At 36.8% G+C, this 26,407-nt stretch overlaps 1 protein-coding gene across 9 annotated transcripts in view; it reads left to right on the top strand.

Moving 5' to 3' along the window:
* The window catches only part of MAPK10 (mitogen-activated protein kinase 10), a 603,644-nt gene that overhangs the window by 418,158 nt on the left and 159,079 nt on the right, over nt 1–26,407 (top strand). For 7 of the 9 annotated variants that reach the window (XM_043448312.1, XM_043448311.1, XM_043448318.1 and 4 more), the window contains exon 3: nt 12,997–13,068. The exons of 1 other annotated variant lie outside the window; for it this stretch is intronic. In XM_043448312.1, coding sequence (XP_043304247.1) covers nt 13,003–13,068 — 66 coding nt within the window. In that variant the 5' untranslated portion in view covers nt 12,997–13,002. Of the gene's footprint in view, nt 1–12,996; nt 13,096–26,407 lie in introns of all 9 variants that reach the window. One more of the 9 variants, XM_043448315.1, reaches the window with a different exon arrangement.

Genomic DNA, 26,407 nt, shown 5'->3' with positions numbered 1-26,407 from the left:
GATTTATAAATTATAAAATGATGAAAAATCCTGTTTCTCTATGTTAATGTAATTATATACAGGATATTCTAGAAAAATAAGTAAAACACTTGTGTCTGGGTGCGAGCCCCATAAACATGAATTTTAGGAGCATTTAGAAGAGAAAAAAAAATCAGTTGCTCAGAGGTTATTTTTGTTGTTGTTTAGCCATGTCCAACTCTTTTGCAACCCTATGGACTTTTGCCCGCCAGGCTCCTCCATCCATGGAATTCTCCAGACAAGAATACTGGAGTGGGTTGCCATTTCCTTCTCCAGGGGATCTTCCTGACCCAGGGATCAAACTCACATCTCCTGCATTGGCAGATGTGTTCTTTACCATTGAGCCTTCTCGGAAGCCTCAGAGGCCATTGCTGGTATATTTAAAATGTTTGCTAGCCAACATCTTGAGGAATCTTAACCTGTGTTTACTGCATAGTATTTGGGACATTTGAATTAGAGTCCTTATTTCCTCACTGATGAGGTATATGAATTTGGAAGATTTCCTGTTTACCATTAGGCATCAAGTTTCTCATCTGTGAAAAGAAGTTGCTTAGATGCTTGCTATGTTTTATTTCACTTCAAAAAGCTTTGCATCTGTTATTTTACCATATCCTGTAATAATATTTTTCCTTATTAAAAAGAGTCTTCATTGTAAAAACTGGAAAATACATAAAAGCACAAAGCACATTTCTACCTCTGTAAAATTATATTCATATCTATCCATATCCATTTAGTTTTTAAAAGATTGAAGTTGTTGCTGTTTAGTCACCAAATAGTGTCTGACTTTTTGCGACCCCACTGACTGTAGCCCACCAGGCTCCTCTGTTCATGGGATTTCTGAGGCAGGAATACTGGAGTGGGTTGCCTTTTCCTCCTACTGGGGACCTTCCCGACCTAAGGATCGAACCTGTGTCTCCAGCATTGTCAGGCGCATTATTTACCACTGGGCCATCAGGGATGCCCAAAAGACTGAGGACATATTGTAATATATTTCTGTAATGTTTTTCCACTTTATAATATATTGTGAACATTTATCCGTCTTATAATTTATAAATGCTTAAATGGAATTATGATATATGCTTTTACAATAATTATTTTATTAATCCATTTTACTGAACACTTTATTTTGCAATTATTTTACTATATATAATGCTGTGGTGAACATTCTTAGAGATTAATATTTTTAAGGTATTTGATTATATCTCTAGCACAAATTCTTAGGTATGGAATTGCTTGTCTTAAATGCATTTTTAAGCAATTGAATACCTTGTTGTCAAGCACCCCCATAGTGAATGGATATTTATTTGCAACACCTATTGATTCACTCAACAAATATTTATTTAGTGCTTATTTTATATTGGGTAAACATGAGTGAAGTATTGAGAAAAATGAATGTTTGGGAGGAGGAGAGCAGGATAGGTCTGTTTCTCTGCATTGAATGTTGTTTCATCAAAAAAAGTCCTCAATTTGGTGAGTAAAAAGTGAAAAGTGAAAGTGTTAGTCACTCAGTTGTGTCTGACTCTTTGAGACCCCACAGACTGCAGCCTGCCAGGCTCCTCTATCCATGGGATTCTCCAGGCAAGAATACTGGAGTGGGTAGACATTGCTTTTTCTAGGGGATATTCCCAACCTAGAGATTGAACCTAGGACTCCTGCTTTGCAGGCAGATTCTTTGTGGTCTGAGCCACCAGGGAAGCCCCTGGTGAATAAAATGCTATCTTATTTTTTGTTTCTTTGCTATGAAGATCAAAACCCTTAAAAAATTACTTTGGTAGCCATTTTTGTATTGGGATTTTTTGTTGTATTGACTACCTTGCTTACTGTCTGTATCTCTCTTTGGTGAAGGAGGAAAGTGATCTCCAATGTTAATTAGTTTTCTTTCAACTGGTTGCTAATCATACTATGTCTTGTCATCAAAATTAGAATTTTTCTTATCAACATTAGAACACTTTTCTTTCTATTATATGTTGGTGATAAACTGATCTTTCTTGTTTGTACTTTTTATTGTTCTCATTTTGTTAGTTCTATAGTGTGTTTTAATTGGTTTATTTCTAAAACATAATTTTTCCTACCCACTTTATTTTATGCCCACTTTATTTTATTTTATTTATTTCAGTCCAATCATTATTTTCTGGGGATTCTGACTCCTTTCTCTAGTTGTTTTTAAGATTTTATCACTGTGTTGGCTGTTCTACAGTTGGTCATGATATTTCTAGGCATGGATTTATTCTTGTATATCCTGCTAAGCTAAGCTATTTTTATCTATCCTGCCAGGCTTCCCTGGTGGCTCAGAGGTTAAAGTGTCTGCCTGCAATGCGGGAGACCTGGGTTTGATCCTTGGGTCGGGAAGATCCCCTGGAGAAGGAAATGGCAACCCACTCCAGTACTCTTAGCTGGAGAATCCCATGGACGGAGGAGCTTGGTGGGCTACAGTCCACAAGGTCGCAAAGAGCAACACGACTGAGCAACTTCACTATCTACTATCACTGCTATGCTGCTAAGCACTTCATTATGTTTTTCAGCTTTTAAGAATTAAATTCAGATTATTACTTCATTTTATTACTTCAGATATTGCCCCTTTGCATTTTCTATTTATTTGCTTTGTTCTTTCTGGAACTCCCATTTTATTTATTTTTGACCTTGTATCGCATATGTCTCTCAATCTTTCATATTTTTCAACTCTTTATTATTCTGTCACAAATTCCTGTGAGTGTCCTACCAGTTCATTAGCTCAACTGTTTCAATTTAACCTGTTTAACCTATTAGGCTTTTAATTTAAAAGCTATGTTTTTCACAATTTCTATTTAGTTCATTTTCAAATAAATCCATTTTTCCTTTTATCTCTTATTTCTTATGACATTTATTTTGACTCTAATTATTTTGCTCATTCCTTCATATGGTCTTTCTGTTTTTTCTGTCATGTCTGAAATTCTTGTGGTGGTGATATTTCTTTCATAGTATCTAACGATTCTCACTTGTCATGTTTGCTTTCTCATGATATTTATAGAAAATAGATGATTCATCTTTTAGTGTTTTTTTTCCTATCATTTTTGGTACCTGGTAATTTCCAGTGGTATGTTAGTAAATGTTTAATTATAAGCTCTCTGAGAAAAAGTGCTCGGGTTTGTAGCATATCCCAAGCATAGCCAGTTTTAAACAACTGAAGTAGTGTCATTGAGCATGGAGGTGGCAAGAAATGTGCACACTCAGATATTGTAAGCTTATTAACTTCAATATCACTGGCAGGTTTCCTTTTTTACTATAAATTCAGCTGTCTGTTAATTTTTTGTTATATTTTACCCAGCACATGTAGAGTTTTATGATATAAGAGTTTCAGTTAGCTAACTTTACCAGGTTTCAAGGACTGGAAGCAATGCTCTATGTCCAAAATTCAGAAAGCTTAAAAATGTTTGTACGTGTTATAATTCTTGAGTTGGTGAATTTCACCATGTCTTCATCTTTTATTTGATATGTTCTATCTCTTAACAGTCCACTCCCTTTCTTCCTCATTTGCCTCTTTCCCCATCTCTGGTTGCAAAATAGTCAGGCACAACTTAGTGACTAAACAACAACAAAATACAACAACCCATCTCTTACATTTCGGTCTCTATTGCTTTATTTCCGCTAAGTAAGCTTATCAGAGGACTTCTGTGGAAGGAATCATCTTGTTGTATAAATAGTATCTTAAGAGATATGTAGCTTTTAGAGGTAGACAAGCACTGATTCCTTGAAAGGAGATAGCGTATTTTCTGAAGCTAATTATGTTCTCCTAGATGTTTGTGGGAAGAGTGCTAGATGGTGAGATGGTAAATATTTTAGACTTTGCAGGCCATATATTACCTCCCCCAATTACTCAACTCTGCCACTGTAGTGTGAAAGCAGCCTTCGATATATGTAAATAAATCAATGGGCTGTGTTCCAATAAAACTTTATTTACAAGCAGGTCGTGAGTTGAATTTGGTCCATGGACTACAGCTTGCTAAGCCCTGCCCTAAATGATAGTCCATGGATGTAAAGACTTAATAATATTTTAAAGTGAACATATAAACAGTTGTTAATAGAAAATTAAATTTCATTTTCTATATCAGCACTTGGAAAGATAATTACTAGTTTCAAAATATAATTACTTTTTTTCTGCACATAGTTGGAAGAATTGTTTTGGGCATAGAAGAGGGAGTGTTTTGTGTAATTAACTGTGACTTTGTATTTTAATATTGTATATATGCTTGCAGGCTGTTGGTCATTTATAATAAATGTGAGATGTATGAAATATAAAAATTATTTACAGACAATGAGTTTGTTGTGTACCAACTCAACTTGGCAACTGCTGGACCTTAGGCTATTTTTGGAATCCGTAGTTCATTTGGTTTTCCCCTGTGTATATTGCATTTCAGTGACAAACCATGGGGGCCTGGAGCTGCCCAGAACAATTTGATTTTTTCATCTATGAAGATTCTCGAGCTTCCTGTGGTTTAGCTGGCACATCTCACACACAAAAGAATTTAAGTATTGATCTAAGCTATTAAAACACATCATAGTTACATTCTTTTATAGCAACTGCTGTGCACCAGTTTAGCCTAATGAATTCTCAAGTGTATCTCATTCATACAATTTGGCCTACTGTTCTGCTCAGAGTAGCCATTAACTCCTATAGGCATGTAATGAGGAGGAGCTCAGTAGAGTACATGGCAAGAAATGAACATATGGGGGTTTTCCCAAAAGAACAACCAGTAATTGAAAGCACTAAACTACCCCAGTCATCATTCCCTCCCTTTTCAAGCTATTCATAGATACCAAGATGCTCTCACTAATTCCACTGCAGACTAATGTCAGGATAATGCCCTGGCCATTTATGCTGTTTCTATGTAATGGTGCCAGATGTTCTCTACCATGCTATCAGGAAATATAATTACCAGACTAGCTTTCTGTAATTCACTAGAATTATCATACTGAGTGTCCTTTTTCCTTTAATGTCCCTTTGTAGAACAAGAAGCTTCTGCCTTGATGTAGCCTTGGTCATAGGTGCTATTAATACATTTGGAATCTTTGTAATGGAAACCAGGAAAGGTCAAGATGCTTGCTTTTCATAGAAAGATTATTCATTCATTAAAATTTAAAATACATTGTTCATTTCAGGTGGGTGGGCTGGATGTTATTATTTCCCACATGTCCAGTTCAGCAGAACAGAACAAAACATTCCTGCTTGGTAACATTTCTGAGTTACCTCTTTCATACTTTCACTCCTGCAGACTCCTCATTACTAATCTGTTTTGCATCAAATTTACTGAAAATTCACAGGTCTCAATATGAGAAGATAGTGAAAATACTTAGATTTATGGTAGAGAAGGAAAGAAGCTTTTTTCCTTTGATTCTTTTTTTATTCAATAAACATTTACTTGACACTAACTATACACTGAAAGCAGTGCTCTGTCCTGGTGTTGTGAGCATGAATAAAACATAATCATTTTCCCCGAAGGTCATAATGTATGTAGTATGGAGCAAACATATGAACAGTTACAGTATTATAAGATACTCATCATAAAAGTATGAACAAAGTGCTGTGAGAAGAAGGAAAAGACTAAGAGTGGCTGGGAGAACATTTTCCCATTTAATGCACTCTACGGGAAGATCCCCTGGAGGAGGAAATGGCAGCTCGCTCCAGTATTCGTGTCTGGAAAATCCCATGGACAGAGGAGCCTGTCAGGCTACAGTCCATAAGGTCACAAAGAGTTGGACATGACCGAGTGACTGAACATGCACGCACGCATGAGGTAGTGAAACGGCGATGGAACAACCTTTTTTTTTTTTTTGGATGTAGAAAGTCTTTATTGAATTTGCTACAATATTACTTCTGTTTTATGTTTTGGGTTTTTGGCCCCAAGACATGTGGGATCTTATCTCCCTGACCAAAGATCGAACCCACACCCCCTGCATTGGAAAGTGACGTCTTAACCACTGGACCACCAGGAAAGTCTTGGAAAATCATATTTTAAATGCTAAAAATGAGCATTTGGAAAATGGGAGTGAAATAAAAATGCCATTTATAATAACATGAAAATATAAGAATATAAGTGCTTAAGAATAAACTTAGAGATATGAAATGACTACACACACACATAGAATACATAATTAAATATAAAATACTTTTCTTTGTAAATTCTTAATTTCTTTAAAATAGAATGACTTAAGCAAAGGAAAAATAATAGCAGTGTGCTGTAGGGTTTATAAAATATGTATAAATAAAATATACGATAACAATACCTTAAAGGACTAGAGGTGAAAATTGAAGCATACTATTGTAAGTTTTTAAAACTACACGTGTGGAGTAGAATAATAGTATTTGAATCTAATTTACTAAAAATTAAAAATGAAGATTGCAAACTCTAGAACAACACTGATAAAAAAAGAAAAAGAAGTATAACTGATAACTTATTATGTAAAATAAAACAGGAAACAAAACAATACTCAATTCTTACAGAAAGGATCTTCCAGAAAATTGGGGTAAAAGAATAAAGACAAAACTAATGGCTTCCCAGGTGGCGCTAGTGGTAAAGAACCCACCTGCCAATGTGGGAGACCTAAGAGATGTGGTTTTGATCCCTGGGAAAATTCACTTGGAGGAAGGCATTATTACCCAGTCCAGTATCCTTGCCTGGAGAACTTCATGGACAGAGGAGACTGACAGGCTACAGTCCATAGAGTCTCAGAGCTGAACTGGACTGAAACAACTTAGTACACACATTCAAAACTAATTGTATGATGATGGACTTAACATTCATAATTACTTTAAATGAAAATGGATACGTGGATCTGTTAAAAGGCAGAGATTATCAGCAAGTCATCACTTCTATTCAATGCTGTTTCAGAGGCAGGATGATTAGGTGGGAAAAAAAAAGGCGTACTGGAAAGGAAAAAGCAAAAACTGTCTTCACTGAAGACTTTTTTGTGCATAAAGCAACTCCTAAACTATCAGCAAAATATTTACTAGATTTAGGTGACTCAGCCAGGAAAGAATTCACCTGCAATGTAGGAGACCTGAGTTCAATCCCTGGATCAAGAAAATCCCCTGGAGAAGGGAATGGCAACCCACTCCAGTATTCTTGCCTGGAGAATTCCATGGACTGAAGAGCCTGGTGGGCTACAGTCTGTGGGGTACCAAAGAGTCAGACATGACCGAGTGACTAACACACACATAATAAGTGAATTTAGCAAGCTTCTAAATGTAAGGCCGCTTACAAAAATTGACTTTATTTTTAGAAATGAGTGTTTAGGAAATGAAAATGAAAATGTCATTTATAATTGCATCAAAAATTTAAATATTTAACAGTAAACTTAAAAAACATATAAGGTATATTTATATACTGTAAACTACAAAATATTACCAAGATAAATTAGAGAGTACTCAAGTAAATGGACAAATATACTATGATTGTGGTGGATAGAACACTCAACATTAAGATATCTGTTCTTCCCAATGTAGTCTATAGTTCTAATGCAATCCCAAACAAAATTTTGGAAGTTTTTCTTTTTTAATTTATTAATATTTTGAAACACTAGGCTGATTTTAAAATTAATGTGGAAATGCAGAGACCTTGACTAGTCTCCCAAATAAAAACAAAGAAAAATTTGAAGTATTTACCTAATTTTAAGACAGTAATAAGTCTACAGTTTTCAAGACAGGATAATGTTGGGTTAAAGACAGACAACAATAAATGGAATAGAATGGAGTGCTGAAATAGACTTGTGCTGGTACAGTCAATTGAACCAAGGCAGTAAGACAACTCAATATGGAAAGAAAAGTCTTTTCACCAAGAATGTTTGAGCCACTGGGTATCATTAAGGAAATAAAAGTGAATCTCAACATATACATCATAGCATGAATTGAAATTTATTGGAGAGGTATCACAGACCTAAAAATAAAAAACAATGTCAAGCTTCATGAAAAAAATGGGCAGGAAAATCCTAATGAACTTGCGGTGGGCAAAGATCCGTGACAAAACCAAGAAAACACTAATAATTAAAGGAAAATAAATTGTAAAGTAAATTTCATAAAATTATTATTCACTGAAAAACAACATTAATAACCCAAATATGTAAGTTACAGACTGAAAGAAAATATTCATAATACATGTAAGTAATAGTAAACTTTTATCTGAAACAGAGAATTTCTAAAATTTCTATAAAAAGACAACTCCCTTCCCCTATCTACAGTCCCACCAAATGGACAAAGTACTTGAAAAGGTGCTTCACAAAATAAGATAAATAAATGGCCAATACATACATGAAAAAGTTGTTAACACTATTAGTCATCAGGGAAGTAAAAAAACAGAACTATAATGAAATATTACTAAACACTTACTAGAATGATTAAAATTTAGAAAACTGATAACACCAATTATTGGCAAGGATGTGAAGCAACTGAATTTTTATGCATTGCTACATTGGGTAGACAATATGTCTAACAGTTTATAATAAGTTAAATATATCCTTATCCAATGACCCAACAATTCCTTCTTTAGATATTTTCCCCAAAGAAATAAAAACGTATTTGTGCAAAAATACATGTACATAAATGTTCATGCAACATTGTTGATATTCAAAAAATAGAAACACCTCTAATGTCTAAAAACAGAATAGATAAATGAACTGATACATTTTACTCAGCAACAAATAGAACAATTACTGATATTTATGCCAACATGGATACATTTAAAAGCATTTTGCTGAGCAAAAGAAGCCCAATCAAAGAAAAAAGAAACTACATACTGTAGGATTTCTTTTCATGTTTAACATGTTTATGATATTGTGTTACCTTGATGCTTGTTTATTTGAACAACCATTTCATTGCTTTGTACTCAATGAATGTACCATAGTTTGTTTATTCATTGGTCTTGCTATGATTATTTGTTTTTTCCTAGTATTAGTTTTTATTATTTATTTTACCATTACAAACGTATTCTAATGAACTGCCTTTTGTATGTATCCTGGTAGCAAAACACAGGAGTGTCTCTGGAAATATGTGTAGAAATAGAATTGCTGGGTGGTAGGGTATGCAGAAGTTTATTTCATTGTGCTATTTTGCCCCTAAATTTGGTTATTCCAACTGCCAGTTGTGTATAACTATCAGCAGTGTATAAACATCCCCATCTGAGCAACTGCTTTGTAAAAACTAAACATTATCATACTTTTCAGTTTTTATCAATTTGATAGGTATAAAATAATATCTCAATGTGGCTTAAAATTACATATATATTTATGAAAGCTTTTACATTTCTTTTTCTATGAAATGTAATCCATGTTTTATTGTCCATTCTTCTTGTGGATTCTTTGCCTTTTTATTCTTTTTTTTTTTTCCTTTTTATTCTTATATTTTAGGAGCTCTTTATAGATTCTGGATAAATCTTCCTCTGGGTATGTGTCTGTCAAATATCTTTTCTGAATTTATGGCCTACTTTTTTACCCTGTCACATTTTTTCATAAACATACATAATTCATTTTAAGTAGTCAGTTTTGTCAACAGTTTCCGTTATAAGTTAGCAACTTAAATATTTTTTTAAAATTTTATTTCAATTGGAGAATAATTACTTTACGGTAGTGTGATGGTTTCTGCCATACATCAATCTGAATCAGCTGCAGGTATACATATATGTCCTCCTTCTTGAACCTCCCTCCCAACTCCCACCAGCAACTTGCATATTACTTATGATGTATTTTTCAGACATTCAACTACATTTCCTTCCATGTTATTTAAAGTTTGGACTTTCTTCAACAATTTTATCCATCTGGAATTGTGTTTTGTATACAATGTGAGGTAGAGATTGTCAAGAACTTTTAACAGTCTAAGATGTTACTCTACCTGCAAGCTAACACGGTAGCCTGCCAGAGTTTTATAGATGCTGGGGCAGAAGAAGACTCGGGCAATTCCCGAGTCAGGTGAGAAGTTCTTTACTACTCACATTAATAGCAGGAGCTACAGTGTCGGAATTCATGCCAGTTTCTCAAACCCAGTTCCCACCGGGTGACTCGAGGAAGGTCAGATGACTACCGCGCATACAGTGAGCTGTGTTACAGAAGAGGGTTACCCAAATCTCTTGTAGTAGGAGGTTAGCATGCTTGACCTTTAACCCAGAGGGGCACCTTGTCTATATTATATTGGATAATAAATAGTAATAAAACCTGCTTTATACTCCAGAGAGTGGCATCTTTCCCTTCCAAGGCTGTTTTTTCTATAACTATCCTTGAGAACATAATCCGGAATAAAGACAGCCAGCACCTCTGCCTGTAAGACTTGCACAAATACGAGAAGCAACTGTCTCTTAGCAAAGGGTGTACGTCCTTTCTCCCCTTGCCCCAATATTCATGACCAATTGTCTCTGCATGGTTTAATGCACAGTTTCATCTTTCTCCAGATTTCTTTAATATAACCAGGTTTAAACGTCTACATTAACATAACATTATCTGTTTGATTCCCTGAATGTAAGCATCTGTTTCTGGGCTCTCTGATCTATTAATCAGACTTCCCTGATAGCTCAGCTGGTAAAGAATCCACCTGCAATGCAGGAGACCCTGGTTCGATTCCTGGGTTGGGAAGATCCCCTGGAGAAGGGTTAGGCTGCCCACTCCATTATTTTTGGGCTTCCCTGGTTGGCTCATCTAACAAAGAATCCACCCACAATACAGGCAACCCCCGCTCCATTCCTGAGTTGGGAAGATCCGCTGGAGAAGGGAACAGCTACCCACTCCAGTAATCTGGCCTGGAGAATTTCATGGACTGTATAGTCAGTCCATGGGGTTGCAAAGAGTCAGACAAGACTGAGACTTTTACTTCCACTTTCACTTTCTTTCCCTGGTGGCTCAGATGGTAAAGAAGCTGCCTATAATGCAGGAGGCCCTGGTTCCATCTCTGGGTCAGGTAAATCCCCCAGAGAAGAGAATGGCTAACCACTCCTGTATTATTGCCTGGAGAATTCCACGGACAGAAGAGCCTCGTGGGCTACAGTTCATGGGGCCACAAAGAGTCAGACATGAATGAGCAACTATCTCAGCATCAATACCTTGTAGCTTTACATACTACAGCTTTATATTAAATCTTATTGTCTGGTAGAGCAATTTTCTCCCCACCCCCCAAAATATCCACCTTGTTCTTCAGAAATGTCTTATATATTCTACTCCTTCCATTCTTCTTTGTATTTAAAAAATCTACATACATTCTAATGTAAAAAATATATATGTGTATATATATTTGCAATTCTGACCTTCTGGAATTATTTTGCTTGTTCCAGAGTTTTGTTTGAAACTTCTTGTAGTAAATGTTATGCAGGTGTTTCCAGTGTGACTACCCATCACAGATCAGTTCCAAGCTTTGGCTTCTTGCCTGCTGCCCTTTAAAAGCTAAAGTTTTGATCTTAAGACATCAGCAGATGGTCTGAGCACAAGTGACAGGTTCAGCTCATTTACTTCTCTGCATGGATCCTTTCACTTTGTTTTCAGTCTCTCAGAATTTTTCTTACCATTTTTTTTGAGCAGCGCAGCTATGCATTTTAAAAGATATTTTGTCTCTTTCATCTAACCTTTTTAGCAATTTTGCACTGAAAGCTGTTTTCAGCCTATCTAGCCATTCATATTGCCTGAAACAGAAGTCTTTGTCAATAATGGTTTTAAAATTGTTTAATCTCACAGAATTGTATCTTTTGCATAATAAATATTCAATAAAGTGTGTTTAGTTGAACTGAATAAGATTTCAGTTGGATTTTTCTGATGCTGCCTCATCATTTCCAAATAACCTAGTACCTAATTTGGCATTTCCACCATTAGGTTATTATCCTCTCCTTGAAACTTTACAAAGTTAAAAATATTTCCAACATACAAAAAATAATATACTTGAAATCTTTTCTTACCACCATAATTAAACACGTGTTAATATAGTATCTGCCTTACTCTCTGGTTGTATAGTTAGATAACAAAGCAATTTATATTATTTTATATACTTCAAAATTTTATTCTACTAATGATACTGATACTTTTTTGAAAGCTACTTTTTCCCCATTCAGCATCAGCATCATTTATCTATGCTGATACGCTAAGCTCTGATTCAATTACTCCAAGTCCTGTCTGTAATTTTATTATAAATTAAATTTTATTTGAGTGTGTACTCAGTTGCTTCAGTCCTGTCTGACTCTTTGCGACTGCATGGACTATAGCCCACCAGGTTCTTCTGTCCATGGGATTATCTAGGTAAAAAAACTGGAGTGGGTTGTCTTTTCCTTCTCCAGGGGATCTTCTGGACCCAGATACTGAACCAGAGTCTCCTGCCTCTTCTGCATTGCAGGCAGATTCTCTACCACTGAACCCCGGGAGAGCCCTAAATTTCATTTAATATCCCTTAATTCTACAATAAATATTCTTATATGTATCTTCTTGAGCATATATTTGATATTTTTAAGAATTAGATGCCTAGAATTGAAAAGTGCTATGTGATAAGATGTACTTAACTTTGACCCCATGAACTATAGCCTGCCAGGCTCCTCTTTCCATGGGATTCTCCAGGCAAGACTACTGGAGCGGGTAGCCATTCATTTCTCTAAGGGAATCTTCCTGACCCAAGGATCTAACCTGAGTCTCCTGCATTGCAGGCAGATTCTTTACCATCTGAGCCACCAGCAAAGCCCAGAACTGAAAGTGCTCTGTGATAGGATGTAATTAACTTTAACATATTAGGTATATTCAATTTCTTATATCTAGTCTTTATGATTGTGGTGGCATCCATCATTATAGCTGATAAAACCTTTTTTTTTTAACCTTATTTTATTTAATATTTGAAATTTGTGAAAAGTACCTAGCACTGGTCTGAAAAGGATTATGCCAAATATATGTTGTGCATGACACCTTGTGTATAATTCAAATTATACTAAAGTTTATAACTATTAAATAATGAATGATTAGGTGAGTTAGCAATTCATGCCCCCTTTTTTTCTGTAGGTATTTATGAGCCTCCATTTATTGTACTACTGCAGTGAACCAACCTTGGATGTGAAAATTGCCTTTTGTCAGGTGTGTGTTCCTTACAGGTAAAACAAGGTACAGTATATTCCCTTGTATTTCCATTTTGCCATTCCATCTTGCACGTTTCACACTAAAGTGTAGAATTAAAAGTAGCCTAGGGAGTAGAATTGGATGCCTAGATTTTTTCCCCCCAGTTCATTTATCTTAGAATAGGAATGAAGATAATTCTTTTTTTTTTTTAAGATAATTCTTTTTAATGATTGTAAATATTGTACTTAATCACTGTAGAAAGTGATTTCTTACTATATTTAACATCACTAATATGTCTTTTTCAAATCCTTAAAATGTAGTTTAAATAATCAAAATAGCTGAAATAGATGATACTATGTTTCATCCAAGGACTAATGAGCCCCAAGTAGAGTCTCTCCAGTACTCAAATATAACAGTATGTAGGCAGTGCTTGGCTTGGGCTTCCAAGGTGGCGCTACTGGTAAAAAATCCACATGCCAATGCAGACGACGCAAGAGACAGGGTTTTGGTTCCTGAGTTGGGAAGATCCCCTGAAGAAGGGAATGGCAACCCTCTCCAGTATTCTTGCCTGGAGAATTCCATGGACAGAGAAGCCTCAGTGGGCTACAATCCATGAGGCCGCAAAGAGTCAGACACAGCTGAGCACACACACAGTCCTCCGTTTGTTTTTCAATGCCCTGTTCTAGCCAGCAGTTGGGAAACAATAAGACCAGCAGCAATAATGACAAATAAAGGTATCTCTAACCTACTAGTGAGAAGGTAGTGTACATGGGCAATAGAAGGGTCTGCACTCTTGTATTCATACAAATGATAGTCTTAAGAAAAAGTCCACCTGAGGCACTGGTACCCAGTCTGTTTAGGTCATTCTGACTTAAGTCTGTGGTCTTTGTATCATTAATAGAGCTCGGTTTTACCCTAGGAATTGTTATGTGGCTGGTAAATTTTATAGTAGCTCTAATCATACTCCAAGCAGAGAGCACTTCCATTTTTTCTGTAATGATTTTTTTCTGTATTTTCTCATTGAGATGGGTTGTATACACAGAATGACATATGTCCCTTGAAATGAGGTTTAAAAAACAACTCAAAATAATATTATTTTAATACAATATTTTCTAATTCTAGAAGTAACATGCTTATTATAGAAGATATAGGCAAGTGCAAAGGAAACAAAACATTGGTAAATCTACTCTTCACACTGAGTGTAGTTAGAATTTCTATGGAAAAATAAAATGTATCATGTTCTATGAATAGGGTTTTCTGATCTATTTTATTTCCCTGGCCTCTAAATTGTTGTGGTGCCAAAAATTTCCAGGCTTTCAGATAATTTCTCTAATAAGAACTCTGGATCTGGAGTGAAGTAGGTCAGAAAGAGAAAAACCAATACAGTGTATCAACATATATATATATATATATATATATATATATATATATATATATATATATATGTGGAATTTAGAGAGAAAGTAATGACAATCCTAAATGCAAGGCAGCAAAAGAGACACAGATGTAAAGAACAGACTTTTGGACTCTGTGGGAGAAGATGAGGGTGGGATGATTTGAGAGAATAGCATTGAAACATGTATATTACCGTATGTAAAACAGATGACCAGCGCAAGTTTGATGCATGAAGCCGAGCACTCAGCTGGTGGTCTAGGACAACCCAGGGGGATGGGGTTTGGAGGGAGGTGGGAGAGGGGTTCAGGATGGCGGGACACATGTGTACCCGTGACTGATTCATGTCGATGTATGGCAAAAACCACCACAATATTGTAAAGTAATTATCCTCCTTTAATTAAAATTAAAAAAAAAAAAAAGAACTCTGGATCTGAACAGCCCGGGTTAGAAATTCTGATTCAGCCATTTACTTGTGAGCTTGGGCAAGTTAGTTAACCTTACTGTGCCTTGGTTAATTAATAAAAAGGGAAAAGGTAGTAGGTTTATGAGACTCAAGTGAGTTGATACTTGCAGAGCACTGAGAATATGTTTTTGTTAAGTAGCTAACTAAATCACTAAGTTCATGTTCTCTCTTGTGGGACTCTCATTTGAGTCCTAGTGTTTTAAATGTTACCGATACTGTGAATACTCCCCAATTACACCTCTAGCAAAACCTTTCCCTGAAACCTGGCTAACATACCCAATTGCTTGTTCTACAGCTCAGCTTAGATGTCTAATAGGTGTAGCAAATGATACATATACCAAACCAAATCCTTGACCTTCCCTTCAAAATTGCTCTGCTCTAATTCAGTACATGCTAAACCCCTCTTTCCAGTTGCTTAGAACAAAATCTTCAGAATCATCTTTTGGACGACACTTTGCATACAATCTGTCAGCAGATTCTGTTGGCGCCCCTTTAAAAGTATATCTAGAATCTCACCAATTTCTCCATTACCATTCTGATCCATTCTGATGGTAAGACTGGAGAGCTCTTCAAGAAAATTAGAGATACATTTCATGCAATGATAGACTCAGTAAAGGACAGGAATGGTATGGACCTAACAGAAATAGAAGATATTAAGAAGAGGTGGCAAGAATACACAGAAGACCTATACAAAAAAGATCTTCATGACCCAGTTAATCACAATGGTGTGATCGCTCACCTAGAGCCAGACATCCTAGAATGCAAAGTCAAGTGGGCCTTAGGAAGCATCACTACAAACAAAGCTAGTGGAGGTGATGGAATTCCAGTTGAGCTATTTCAAATCCTAAAAGATGATGCTGTGAAAGTGCTGCACTCAATATGCCAGCAAATGCGGAAAACTCAGCAGTGGCCACAGGACTGGAAAAGGTCAGTTTTCATTCCAATCCCAAAGAAAGGCAATGCCAAAGAATGCTCAAACTACTGCACAATTGCACTCATCTCACACGCTAGTAAAGTAATGCTTAAAATTCTCCAAGCCAGGCTTCAATAGTATGTGAACCGTGAACTTCCAGATGTTCAAGCTGGATTTACAAAAGGCACAGGAACCAGAGATCAAATTGCCAACACCGCTGGATCATAGATAAAGCAAGAGAGTTTCAGAAAAACATCTACTTCTGCTTTATTGACTATACCAAAGTATTTGACTGTGTGGAAAATTCTTCAAGTGATAGGAATACCAGGCCCCCTGACCTGCCTCTTGAGAAACCTGTATGCAGGTCAGAAAGCAACAGTTAGAACTGGACATGGAACAACACACTGGTTCCAAATAGGAAAAGGAGTACGTCAAGGCTGTATACTGTCACCCTGCTTATTTAACTTATATGCAGAGTACATCATGAGAAACGCTGGTCTGGAAGAAGCACAAGCTGGAATCAAGATTGCCAGGAGAAATATCAATAACCTCAGATATGCAGATGACACCACCATTATGGCAGAAAGTGAAGAACTAAAGAGCCTCTTGATGAAAGTGAAAGAGGAGAGTGGAAAAGTTGGTTTAAAGCTCAACATTCACAAAACTAAGATCATGGCATCTGGTCCCATCACTTCATGGCAAATAGACGGGGAAACAGTAGAAACAGTGGCTGACTTTATTTTGGGGGGCTCCAAAATCACTGCAGATGGTGACTGTGGCCATGAAATTAAAAGACGCTTAGTCCTTGGAAGGGAAGTGATGACCAACCTAGACAGCATATTAAAAAGCAGAGACTTACTTTGCCAACAAAGGTCCGTCTAGTCTAGACTATGGTTTTTCTAGTATGGTGTGGTATGGGTGTGAAAGTGGACTATAAAGAAATCTGAGTGACGAAGAATTGATGCTTTTGCACTGTGGTGTTGAAGAAGACTCTTGAGAGTCCCTTGGACTACAAGGAGATCCAACCAGTCCATCCTAAAGGAGATCAGTCCTGGGTGTTCACTGGAAGGACCGATGTTGAAGCTGTAACTCCAGTGCTTTGGCCACCTGATGCAGAGAACTGACTCATTTGAAAAACCCAGATACTGGGAAATATTGAAGGCAGGAAGAGAAGGGGACAACAGAGGATGAGATGGTTGGGTGGCATCACCGACTCAATGGACATGAGTTTGGGTAAACTCCAGGAGTTGTTGATGAACAGGGAGGCCTGGCGTGCTGGGGTTCATGGGTTCGCAAAAAGTCGGACATGACTGAGCGACTCAACTAAACTGAACTGATTCTTATCCAAGCCTGGGTTATTGCAGGAGCTTCCACCTCGTTCACCCCCAAGGGGTTTACTCTCAAAACATCGGCAAGAGAGATATTTTAAAAATATAAGTGAGATCACGTCACTGCTTGGAACAAGACAAACAAAACAGAAAAACCATTTGGTCAGTGAGATGTCTTCCCACCTCACTAATGGTAAAAATTCTTAAATAAATACCCAAGCCTTTGCCTTGGGTATTGCCACCTAGACACACTTCCTTAAAATGCTCTTCCTTTATTACCCACTTGGCTCACTCATTCACTACCTTCAGAACTTGGCTCAAATGTTCATTTTTAAAGGAGTCTTTCCTGCTTATCTATCTAAACTTGCCCCTTCCTACTCCACACTGCCTATCTCACACCTCCTACCCAACTTCTTTGTCTTTTTCTTTTGTCCCCTCCATGACAGCTTTTGATATATGTGACTAGCATGTTGTTTCTCTCTGCTGGAATACATTTTTCACTTGGGCACGGAAGTTTTTCAGTGATGTGCTGTGAGCTCCCACAGGCTGACAAGGCTCACAAGCGTTGAGTGTGCACACCTCTTCCCCGCTTGAAGTTCAGTGATGTTGGGTTGGTAGGTTGAACTCTGTCATGACAGGAATATGTACATTATGTAAATAAACAATTGGTGCAGATAAGTCCTCTTCCCTCCCCCACCCCCAGCCAGTTGTTGAATTATTAGCAGCACATTGTTGGGATTTTGTCTCTTCTGCACACAGCTGTGTTGTAGTACTAACAATAGTATCTGGCATTGGGTGGGCGCTCACCAAATATTTGCATAATGAATGAATGAATGAATGATATACATGTTTGGTTAATGCAGTCAGTTGCAGCTGTGATAGTGCCCTGGTGGAAAACGAGCAGGCCTGAATTTCTGGTTAGAATATCTGGACCATATGCAAGCTTTGTGATTGTAAGCCATTTCCTTAGTGTCCATGATCCTAGTCATTTACCATGGGCATTAGCCCTTAAGAACCAAACCAAAAGCAAACAAACAAAAGTTTACTTTTTACATATTTTGAGACTAGTCTGAATTTAAGAAATTATCCAAAAAAATCTTAAAACTTCAGCTGTTATTTTTACTCCAAAAAGTTTCTGTGTAGGTTGAAGTTATTTTTAAATCATCTCCCCAAATTTTGGTACAGATTCAGAATGTCTCTTTCTAGGAAGAGTTCTTAAAGAGTTTAAAGCAAAGGAATAAAGAGAAGAAATGAAGCGTGAACTTTCTTAATGGCTCTGACTTTTATTTTTTTGCTTACTATGAGCTTTTAATACCTAGAAAATATACATGTATATTCTATAACTTAAAACAAACCCTAAAAATATCATAGCAAGCAGGATATTTCTAGTTGTGACTCAGAGGGCTTAATTTACTTTCCATGTAGAATTTTAATTTGATGATAATGTTTTTATTTTTCTTTCTTGTAGCTCTGTGCCTCATTTACTATTCTAGCAATTTAAAGAAAATGGTGTATTTATTTTCTCTAAATGAATACAGAATTTATTTATTTGAGTTTTATTTATTTATTTGCTTGAGTTTTCTTTTAAACTATGGGCTTTGGAAGCTTCTCATTTCATGAGACATCTCTTGGATCCCTGGTATGCAGCGGCATTTAACACCATCGGCAGTAGGGTTAGGTTGTTCCCAACTTCTTGCCTCACAGATGGTATGCAAAGACCTTTAAGTAGCTTGTCAACAATTAGGGATTGAGTATATCCAAAATGGAGGGCTTCCCTGGTGGCTCAGTGGTAAAAGAATCTGCCTGCCAATGCAGGAGACATGAACTCCATCCCTAAGTGGGGAAGAGTCCCTGGAGAAGGAAATGACAACACACTCCAGTATTCTTGCCTGGGAAATCTCATAGATAGAGGAGCCTGGCAGGCTACAGCTCATGGGGTCACAAAAAGTCAGATGCAGCTTAGTGACTAAACAGCAACAATATCCAGAATCCAGGTCTCTTGAATCTTAATCTCTGGCTTTAAAAAGTTATATCATATTTCCAGGTTTTTCATTGTTATAAGAAAGAAATCACAGAAAATATAGAAAATAAAATTGCCCAGGTAGTTACTTATCAACAGTAAATATGTCAATTAACTGTAGTAATATTAACCTTATTTCTTTGTTGAATTATTTGAAGAACATTAGATTCATTGAATTTTTTAGCTACTCCTATTCATTTCATTTTTTAAATTTTCTTTAAAAACATCAAGCAGCTTTTGCAGGCAGGAGGTTTTTTGCTCTTATTATGGGGAGAAATTTGTCATAGAGGATAAAAAAAACAATCTTAAGTTTGCCCTTGTATAAATCATTTACAAAATATAGACCAACAGGGAATTGAAAGTGCCAGAACTCTTGATTCTCCAGAGATGTAGGTAAGCCTTCTTAGCCTTCTTTTCTCAATTGAATAGAAAAGTGAAGAACTGTTAAATTTCACTCTATGAATTCAGAAAAAAATCTGTGAAAATTGCTGTTTTTGGAACTGTGCTGTACTGAATAGATGAGTCATGGTTTTAACCAAGAAATATATGCACAGAGAGATAATGTATGTTGGAAACCACATGTACACCCACTGGTGTCTACAGCATTTACCACATCCCAGTTTGTGTTACCATTGGTTGTACAGGTTTATGCTTTCCCAGCTCAATGGTGATGGCCTCTGGGGTAGGGCCAGGGCATCCTCATCCTTGTCTTCCAAGCTCAGAATTCTACCTTAATTCAGGAAATGCTCAATAAGTGCTTTTTGAATAAAAGAGGGTAAATAAAAACTCAGAAAAGCACTAGTAGAAATTTGCTCACCTTTGAAAATCAAGTCAATTTCTCAACATCTTAACATCTTTATAAGTGGGTATCAATTCAGTTCAGTTCAGTTCAGCTGCTCCGTCATGTCTGACTCTGCAACCCCATGAACCGCAGCACTCCAGGCCTCCCTGTCCATCACCAACTCCCGGAGTCCATCCAAACCCATGTCATTGAGTCGGTGATCCCATCCAACCATCTCATCCTTTGTCATCCCCTTCTCCTCCTGCCCTCAATCTTTCCCAGCATTAGGGTCTTTTCAAATGAGTCAGCTCTTCGCATCTGGTGCCCAAAGTATTGCTTTCAGCTTCAACATCAGTCCTTCCAATGAACACTCAGGACTGATCTCCTTTAGGATGGACTGGTTGGATCTCCTTGCAGTCCAAGGGACTCTCAAGAGTCTTCTCCAACACCACAGTGCAAAAGCATCAATTCTTCAGTGCTCAGCTTTCTTTATATTCCAACTCTGACATCCATACATGACCACTGGAAAAACCATAGCCTTGACTAGACAGACCTTTGTTGACAAACTAAAGTCTCTGCTTTTTAACATGCTGTCTAGGTTGGTCATAACTTTCCTTCCAAGGAGTAAGTGTCTTTTAATTTCATGGCTGCAGTCACCATCTGGAGTGATATTGGAGCCCAGAAAAATAAAGTCAGCCACTGTTTCCACTGTTTCCCCATCTATTTGCCATGAAGTGATGGGACTGGGATATATTTAATTTATATTTTGGTGAATTTGTTAATCACAAGTGTTAACTGAACATTTATCTAAGAATTTATCAACTTATTGTCCTATCCTGTTATTGATGCTCGAGTTGGTTACAAATCATTTAAAATGATTTCTTGATTTTCAGAAAGCCTTAAGACAGGAAGTTCATGTTAGTGAGTCAACAATTATGGGTTTATGTAACACTAGAAATAAAGAGACTGAGCTCAGTGATCTGCTTTTTTGCTGTGACACAGAAACTCTTTGGGCCTTCTTTGTGTGGAGGCATATACACATCGAATGATTATTGATTACTGGCTCCATCATTCATTTATTCAACACATCTTTACTGAGTGGGGTTCCCTGGTGGCTCAGACGGTAAAGAATCTGCCTGCAATGCAGGAGACCCATGTTTGATCACTGGGTCAGGAAGATCTTCTGGAGAAGGGAATAGCTACCGACTCCAGTATTTCTTGCCTGGAGAATTCTGTGGACAGAGGAACCTGGAGAGCTACAGTCCATGGGGTTGTAAACGGTCGAACACAACTAAGCGGCTAACACACTTCTTTACTGAGTACCTCTAATATGTGCCTGTAACTTGTAGAAATTAGGGGTACAGAGTGGGTATGGTTACTCTCCTCAAAGAACACGCCATCTAGTCTAAAGCACAGTAGAGAGTCGCTTGGCTTAAAACATAAAGAAAACTTCTTTCACTTTGATTTAAAACCTCAGTGATAACCATGGGCTAAACAATAACAAGTCAGAAAAGGAAACACCTCAATACTTAAAAAAAAAAAAAAAAAAAAAAAAAAAAAAAAAAAAAAAAAAAAAAAAAAAAAAAAAAAAAAAAAAAAAAAAAAAAAAAAAACCTCAGTGATAACCATGGGCTAAACAATAACAAGTCAGAAAAGGAAACACCTCAATACTTAACAGGTATTTACTATCTGTGAGGACTTCATTAAGACTTTATCTCATTTAATCTTTACAATGCCATTAACTACCAAGACAGAATTCATTTATGTTTTATTCTGGGGTTGGAAACCTGAACCATTTTACTAGAATGTCTTTATCCAGTCTCATCATGGAATTTTAACATCTTCTATTGGTGATACAGAATTTTAACTGAACTAAATAGCAACTAAATAGGACTCAGAACCAAAATACTATAATTAAATGCAAAGAAGCCTAAGATTCTATTGGTCACCAGTAGGGAAAAAAAAAAAAAGACTTTTATATAAATTCCAAAGGACAGTGGTGATGTTTAAGGTCTAAAATATTACTGGGTAATGACATAAATAGCAGTCTTTCTGTAGAGTTCTTAATGTCAAAATTGTTCTTCAGTGTCTTCAGAATTTAGTGTTTTATTGGTATAGCTCCTTGTTAGATATAATGGCCAAGACTGAGCATGCTGAATTTTCTAGTTAAAGCAATGCTTTCCTTAATAGATATAAAATATTACTAGATGACTAGGTAACTAAATTTTATTTTGCTGCTCTAATGTCTGGATAACAAATGCACTATGTATGTATATATAGTAATAATAATTTTCCTAGCCACAGATGGTGGCTGTTCTATTTTTTTTTTTTTTTTTACTTTTACCCTAATGAGAGCAAGTTTTATTTTTTATTTATTTTTTTTTTTGAACAGGTAAGTAAGATTTTTTTTTTTTTTCCAGTGGGTTTTGTCATACATTGATATGAATCAGCCATGGATTTACATGTATTCCCAATCCCGATCCCCCCTCCCACCTCCCTCTCCACCCGATTCCTCTGGGTCTTCCCAGTGCACCAGGCCCAAGCACTTGTCTCATGCATCCACCTGGGCTGGTGATCTGTTTCACCATAGAAGTATACATGCTGTTCTTTTGAAATATCCCACCCACATTCTCCCACAAAGTTCAAAAGTCTGTTCTGTATTTCTGTGTCTCTTTTTCTGTTTTGCATATAGGGTTATCGTTATCACCTTTCTAAATTCCATATATATGTGTTAGTATGCTGTAATGTTCTTTATCTTTCTGGCTTACTTCACTCTGTATAATGGGCTCCAGCTTCATCCATCTCATTAGGACTGGTTCAAATGAATTCTTTTAATGGCTGAGTAATATTCCATGGTGTATATGTACCACAGCTTCCTTATCCATTCGTCTGCTGATGGGCATCTAGGTTGCTTCCATGTCCTGGCTATTATAAACAGTGCTGCGATGAACATTGGGGTGCACGTGTCTCTTTCAGATCTGGTTTCCTCAGTGTGTATGCCCAGAAGTGGGATTGCTGGGTCATATGGCAGTTCTATTTCCAGTTTTTTAAGAAATCTCCACACTGTTCTTCCATAGCGGCTGTACTAGTTTGCATTCCCACCAACAGTGTAAGAGGGTTCCCTTTTCTCCACACCCTCTCCAGCATTTATTGCTTGTAGACTTTTGGATAGCAGCCATCCTGACTGGCGTGTAATGGTACCTCATTGTGGTTTTGATTTGCATTTCTCTAATAATGAGTGATGTTGAGCATCTTTTCATGTGTTTGTTAGCCATCTGTATGTCTTCTTTGGAGAAATGTCTGTTTAGTTCTTTGGCCCATTTTTTGATTGGGTCATTTATTTTTCTGGAATTGAGCTGCAGGAGTTGCTTGTATATTTTTGAGATTAATCCTTTGTCTGTTTCTTCATTTGCTATTATTTTCTCCCAATCTGAGGGCTGTCTTTTCACCTTGCTTATAGTTTCCTTTGTTGTGCAAAAGCTTTTAAGTTTCATTAGGTCCCATTTGTTTATTTTTGCTTTTATTTCCAATATTCTGGGAGGTGGGTCATAGAGGATCCTGCTGTGATTCATGTCGGAGAGTGTTTTGCCTATGTTCTCCTCTAGGAGTTTTATAGTTTCTGGTCTTACATTTAGATCTTTAATCCATTTTGAGTTTATTTTTGTGTATGGTGTTAGAAAGTGTTCTAGTTTCATTCTTTTACAAGTGGTTGACCAGTTATCCCAGCACCACTTGTTAAAGAGGTTGTCTTTTTTCCATTGTATATTCTTGCCTCCTTTGTCGAAGATAAGGTGTCCATAGGTTTGTGGATTTATCTCTGGGCTTTCTATTCTGTTCCATTGATCTATATTTTCCTGTCTTTGTGCCAGTACCATACTGTCTTGATGACTGTGGCTTTGTAGTAGAGTCTGAAGTCAGGCAGGTTGATTCCTCCAGTTCCATTCTTCTTTCTCAAGATTATTTTGGCTATTCGAGGTTTTTTGTATTTCCATACAAATTGTGAAATTCTTTGGTCTAGTTCTGTGAAAAATACCGTTGGTAGCTTGATAGGGATTGCATTGAATCTATAGACTGCTTTGGGTAGAATAGCCATTTTGACAATATTGATTCTTCCAATCCATGAACACGGTATGTTTCTCCATCTGTTTGTGTCCTCTTTGATTTCTTTCATCAGTGTTTTATAGTTTTCTATGTATAGGTCCTTTGTTTCTTTAGGTAGATATACTCCTAAGTATTTTATTCTTTTTGTTGCAATGGTGAATGGTATTGTTTGCTTAATTTCTCTTTCTGTTTTTTCATTGTTAGTATATAGGAATGCAAGGGATTTCTGTGTGTTAATTTTATATCCTGCAACTTTACTATATTCGTTGATTAGCTCTAGTAATTTTCTGGTAGAGTCTTTAGGGTTTTCTATATAGAGGATCATGTCAGGTGGCTGTTCTAAATAAATGAAAACTTAACTTTTAAACAGATTTCAAAAGAGTGACTTTGTGTTACATTTATGTCTTATACCTTGGGCAGGCTTTTTCTAGAGATTTATTAAGTAATTATTCCAGTTAGTAAGTAGATTCAGTTATGCTACTAAATATTATCTAACAAAAATGTATAGATCCTACCTAAGATTTGGTTCTGTAATGATAAACTTTTCTATTGGTTTATGTGAGTAAGTGTTTGGTTTGCTTGAAGCACGTAAAAGTTCAGGCATGACTTCTTGTTGAATGATCTTAACCTGAATGTAAATGTAGCTCAATATTATGAGAGCAATTATGGTTGAGGTAGTGATCAAATTAAATGAAGTTATTGCTTATATCTGTCAAAATAATTGTGCTGTAAAAGATCCCAGAATTATCTGTGGTTTTCAGTGTATAGTTAATAATGCTCTGTCAGAAAAGCACCAACTTGTGAATTCCACTTTAATCTATATAAGTGTTCCTAAGATATCTACTAATTAGTGGGCAGAGACTTCCCTGGTGGCTTAGACGGTAAAGCGTCTGCCTACAATGAGGGAGACCTGGGTTCAATCCCTGGGTTGGGAAAATCTCCTGGAGAAGGAAATGGTAACCCACTCCAGTTTTCTTGCCTGGAAAATCCCATGGACGGAGAAGCCTGGTAGGCTACAGTCCATGGGGTCGCAAAGAGTCAGACACAACTGAGCAACTTCACTTCACTATTCCCTTCTCCAGGGGATCTTCCCAACCCAGGGATTGAACCTGGGGCTCTTGCATTGCAGGTAGATTCTTTACCATCTGAGCCACCAGGGAAGCCCAATTCCTTAAATCCATTTTTAATTTCATTACCCTTCTGGTGTAAGAATTTAAAAAATATATTAAGTGATAATTTTGTTCTTCTGCAAAGCCATTTTCTGAGGTTGGAGTTCGAAGGCTAACATTTTAGCAAAGGTGAAATTTTTCAGTATGTTAAGAAGAGTAATGTCCACTTTCGTTCTGAGTTCTAAAACCACTACTAATCAGGAATGTGTCATTCAACTCTTCTTTTGTTTATCTTCTCTAAAGGTAAATATTTATCTAGTTATATACTCGATACATCTCTAACTCATTCTGAAAGTGGTCAAGATACCTACGAAATGCATTAGTGGCACCTGCCACCTCTGTCTGTAATCCCTTGGCCAGAGATGCCCCAACAGACCTGCAAGGGAGGCTGGGAAATGTAGTGGAACACACGAGTATCCACAGAGAACTGAACTGTCTCCACCACAAATGACAGAAAAATATGTTATTACCTGGCCATTCTGACACCTGTTGGCTGATTTACACTGATTTTATAGCAGTGTCTTGAGACACTTTTTAATTGATGGGGAATAAGTGTAAATCTATGGCTGATTCATATCAATGTATGACAAAACCCACTGAAATGTTGTGAAGAAATTAGCCTCCAACTAATAAAAAAATTAAAAAAAAAAAAAAGCTAGAAATGATTAAGCTTGGTGAGGAAGTCATTATAAGCTGAAAGTGAAAGTGGAAGTCTCTCGGTTATGTCCAACTCTTTGCGACCCCATGGACTATATAGTCCATGGAATTCTCCAGGTCAAAATACTGGAGTGGGTAGCCTTTCTCTTCTCCAGGGGATCTTCCAACCCAAGGACCAAACCCAGGTCTCCTGTGTTGCAGGCAGATTCTTTACCAGCTGAGCCACAAGGGAAGACCAAGAATACTGGAGTGGGTAACCTATCCCTTCTCCAGGGATCTTCCTGACCCAGGAATCGAACCAGGGTCTTCTGCATTGCAGGCAGATTCTTTACCAACTGAGCTATGAGGGAAGCCCATTATAAGCTGAGATCAGCCAAAATTTAGGCCTCTTTTGCCAAAAAGTTAGTCAAGTTGTGAATGAAAAGGAAAAGTTCTTGAAGGAAATTAAAATCACTACTCCAGTGAACTCTTGAATGATCAGAAAATGAAACATCCTTATTTGTGGTATGGAAGAAGTTTCACTGGTCTGG

Source organism: Cervus canadensis, chromosome 26, assembly GCF_019320065.1.
Source record: "Cervus canadensis isolate Bull #8, Minnesota chromosome 26, ASM1932006v1, whole genome shotgun sequence".
NCBI classification, from domain to species: Eukaryota; Metazoa; Chordata; class Mammalia; order Artiodactyla; family Cervidae; genus Cervus; species Cervus canadensis.
This window is presented reverse-complemented; position numbering and strand designations above follow the sequence as displayed.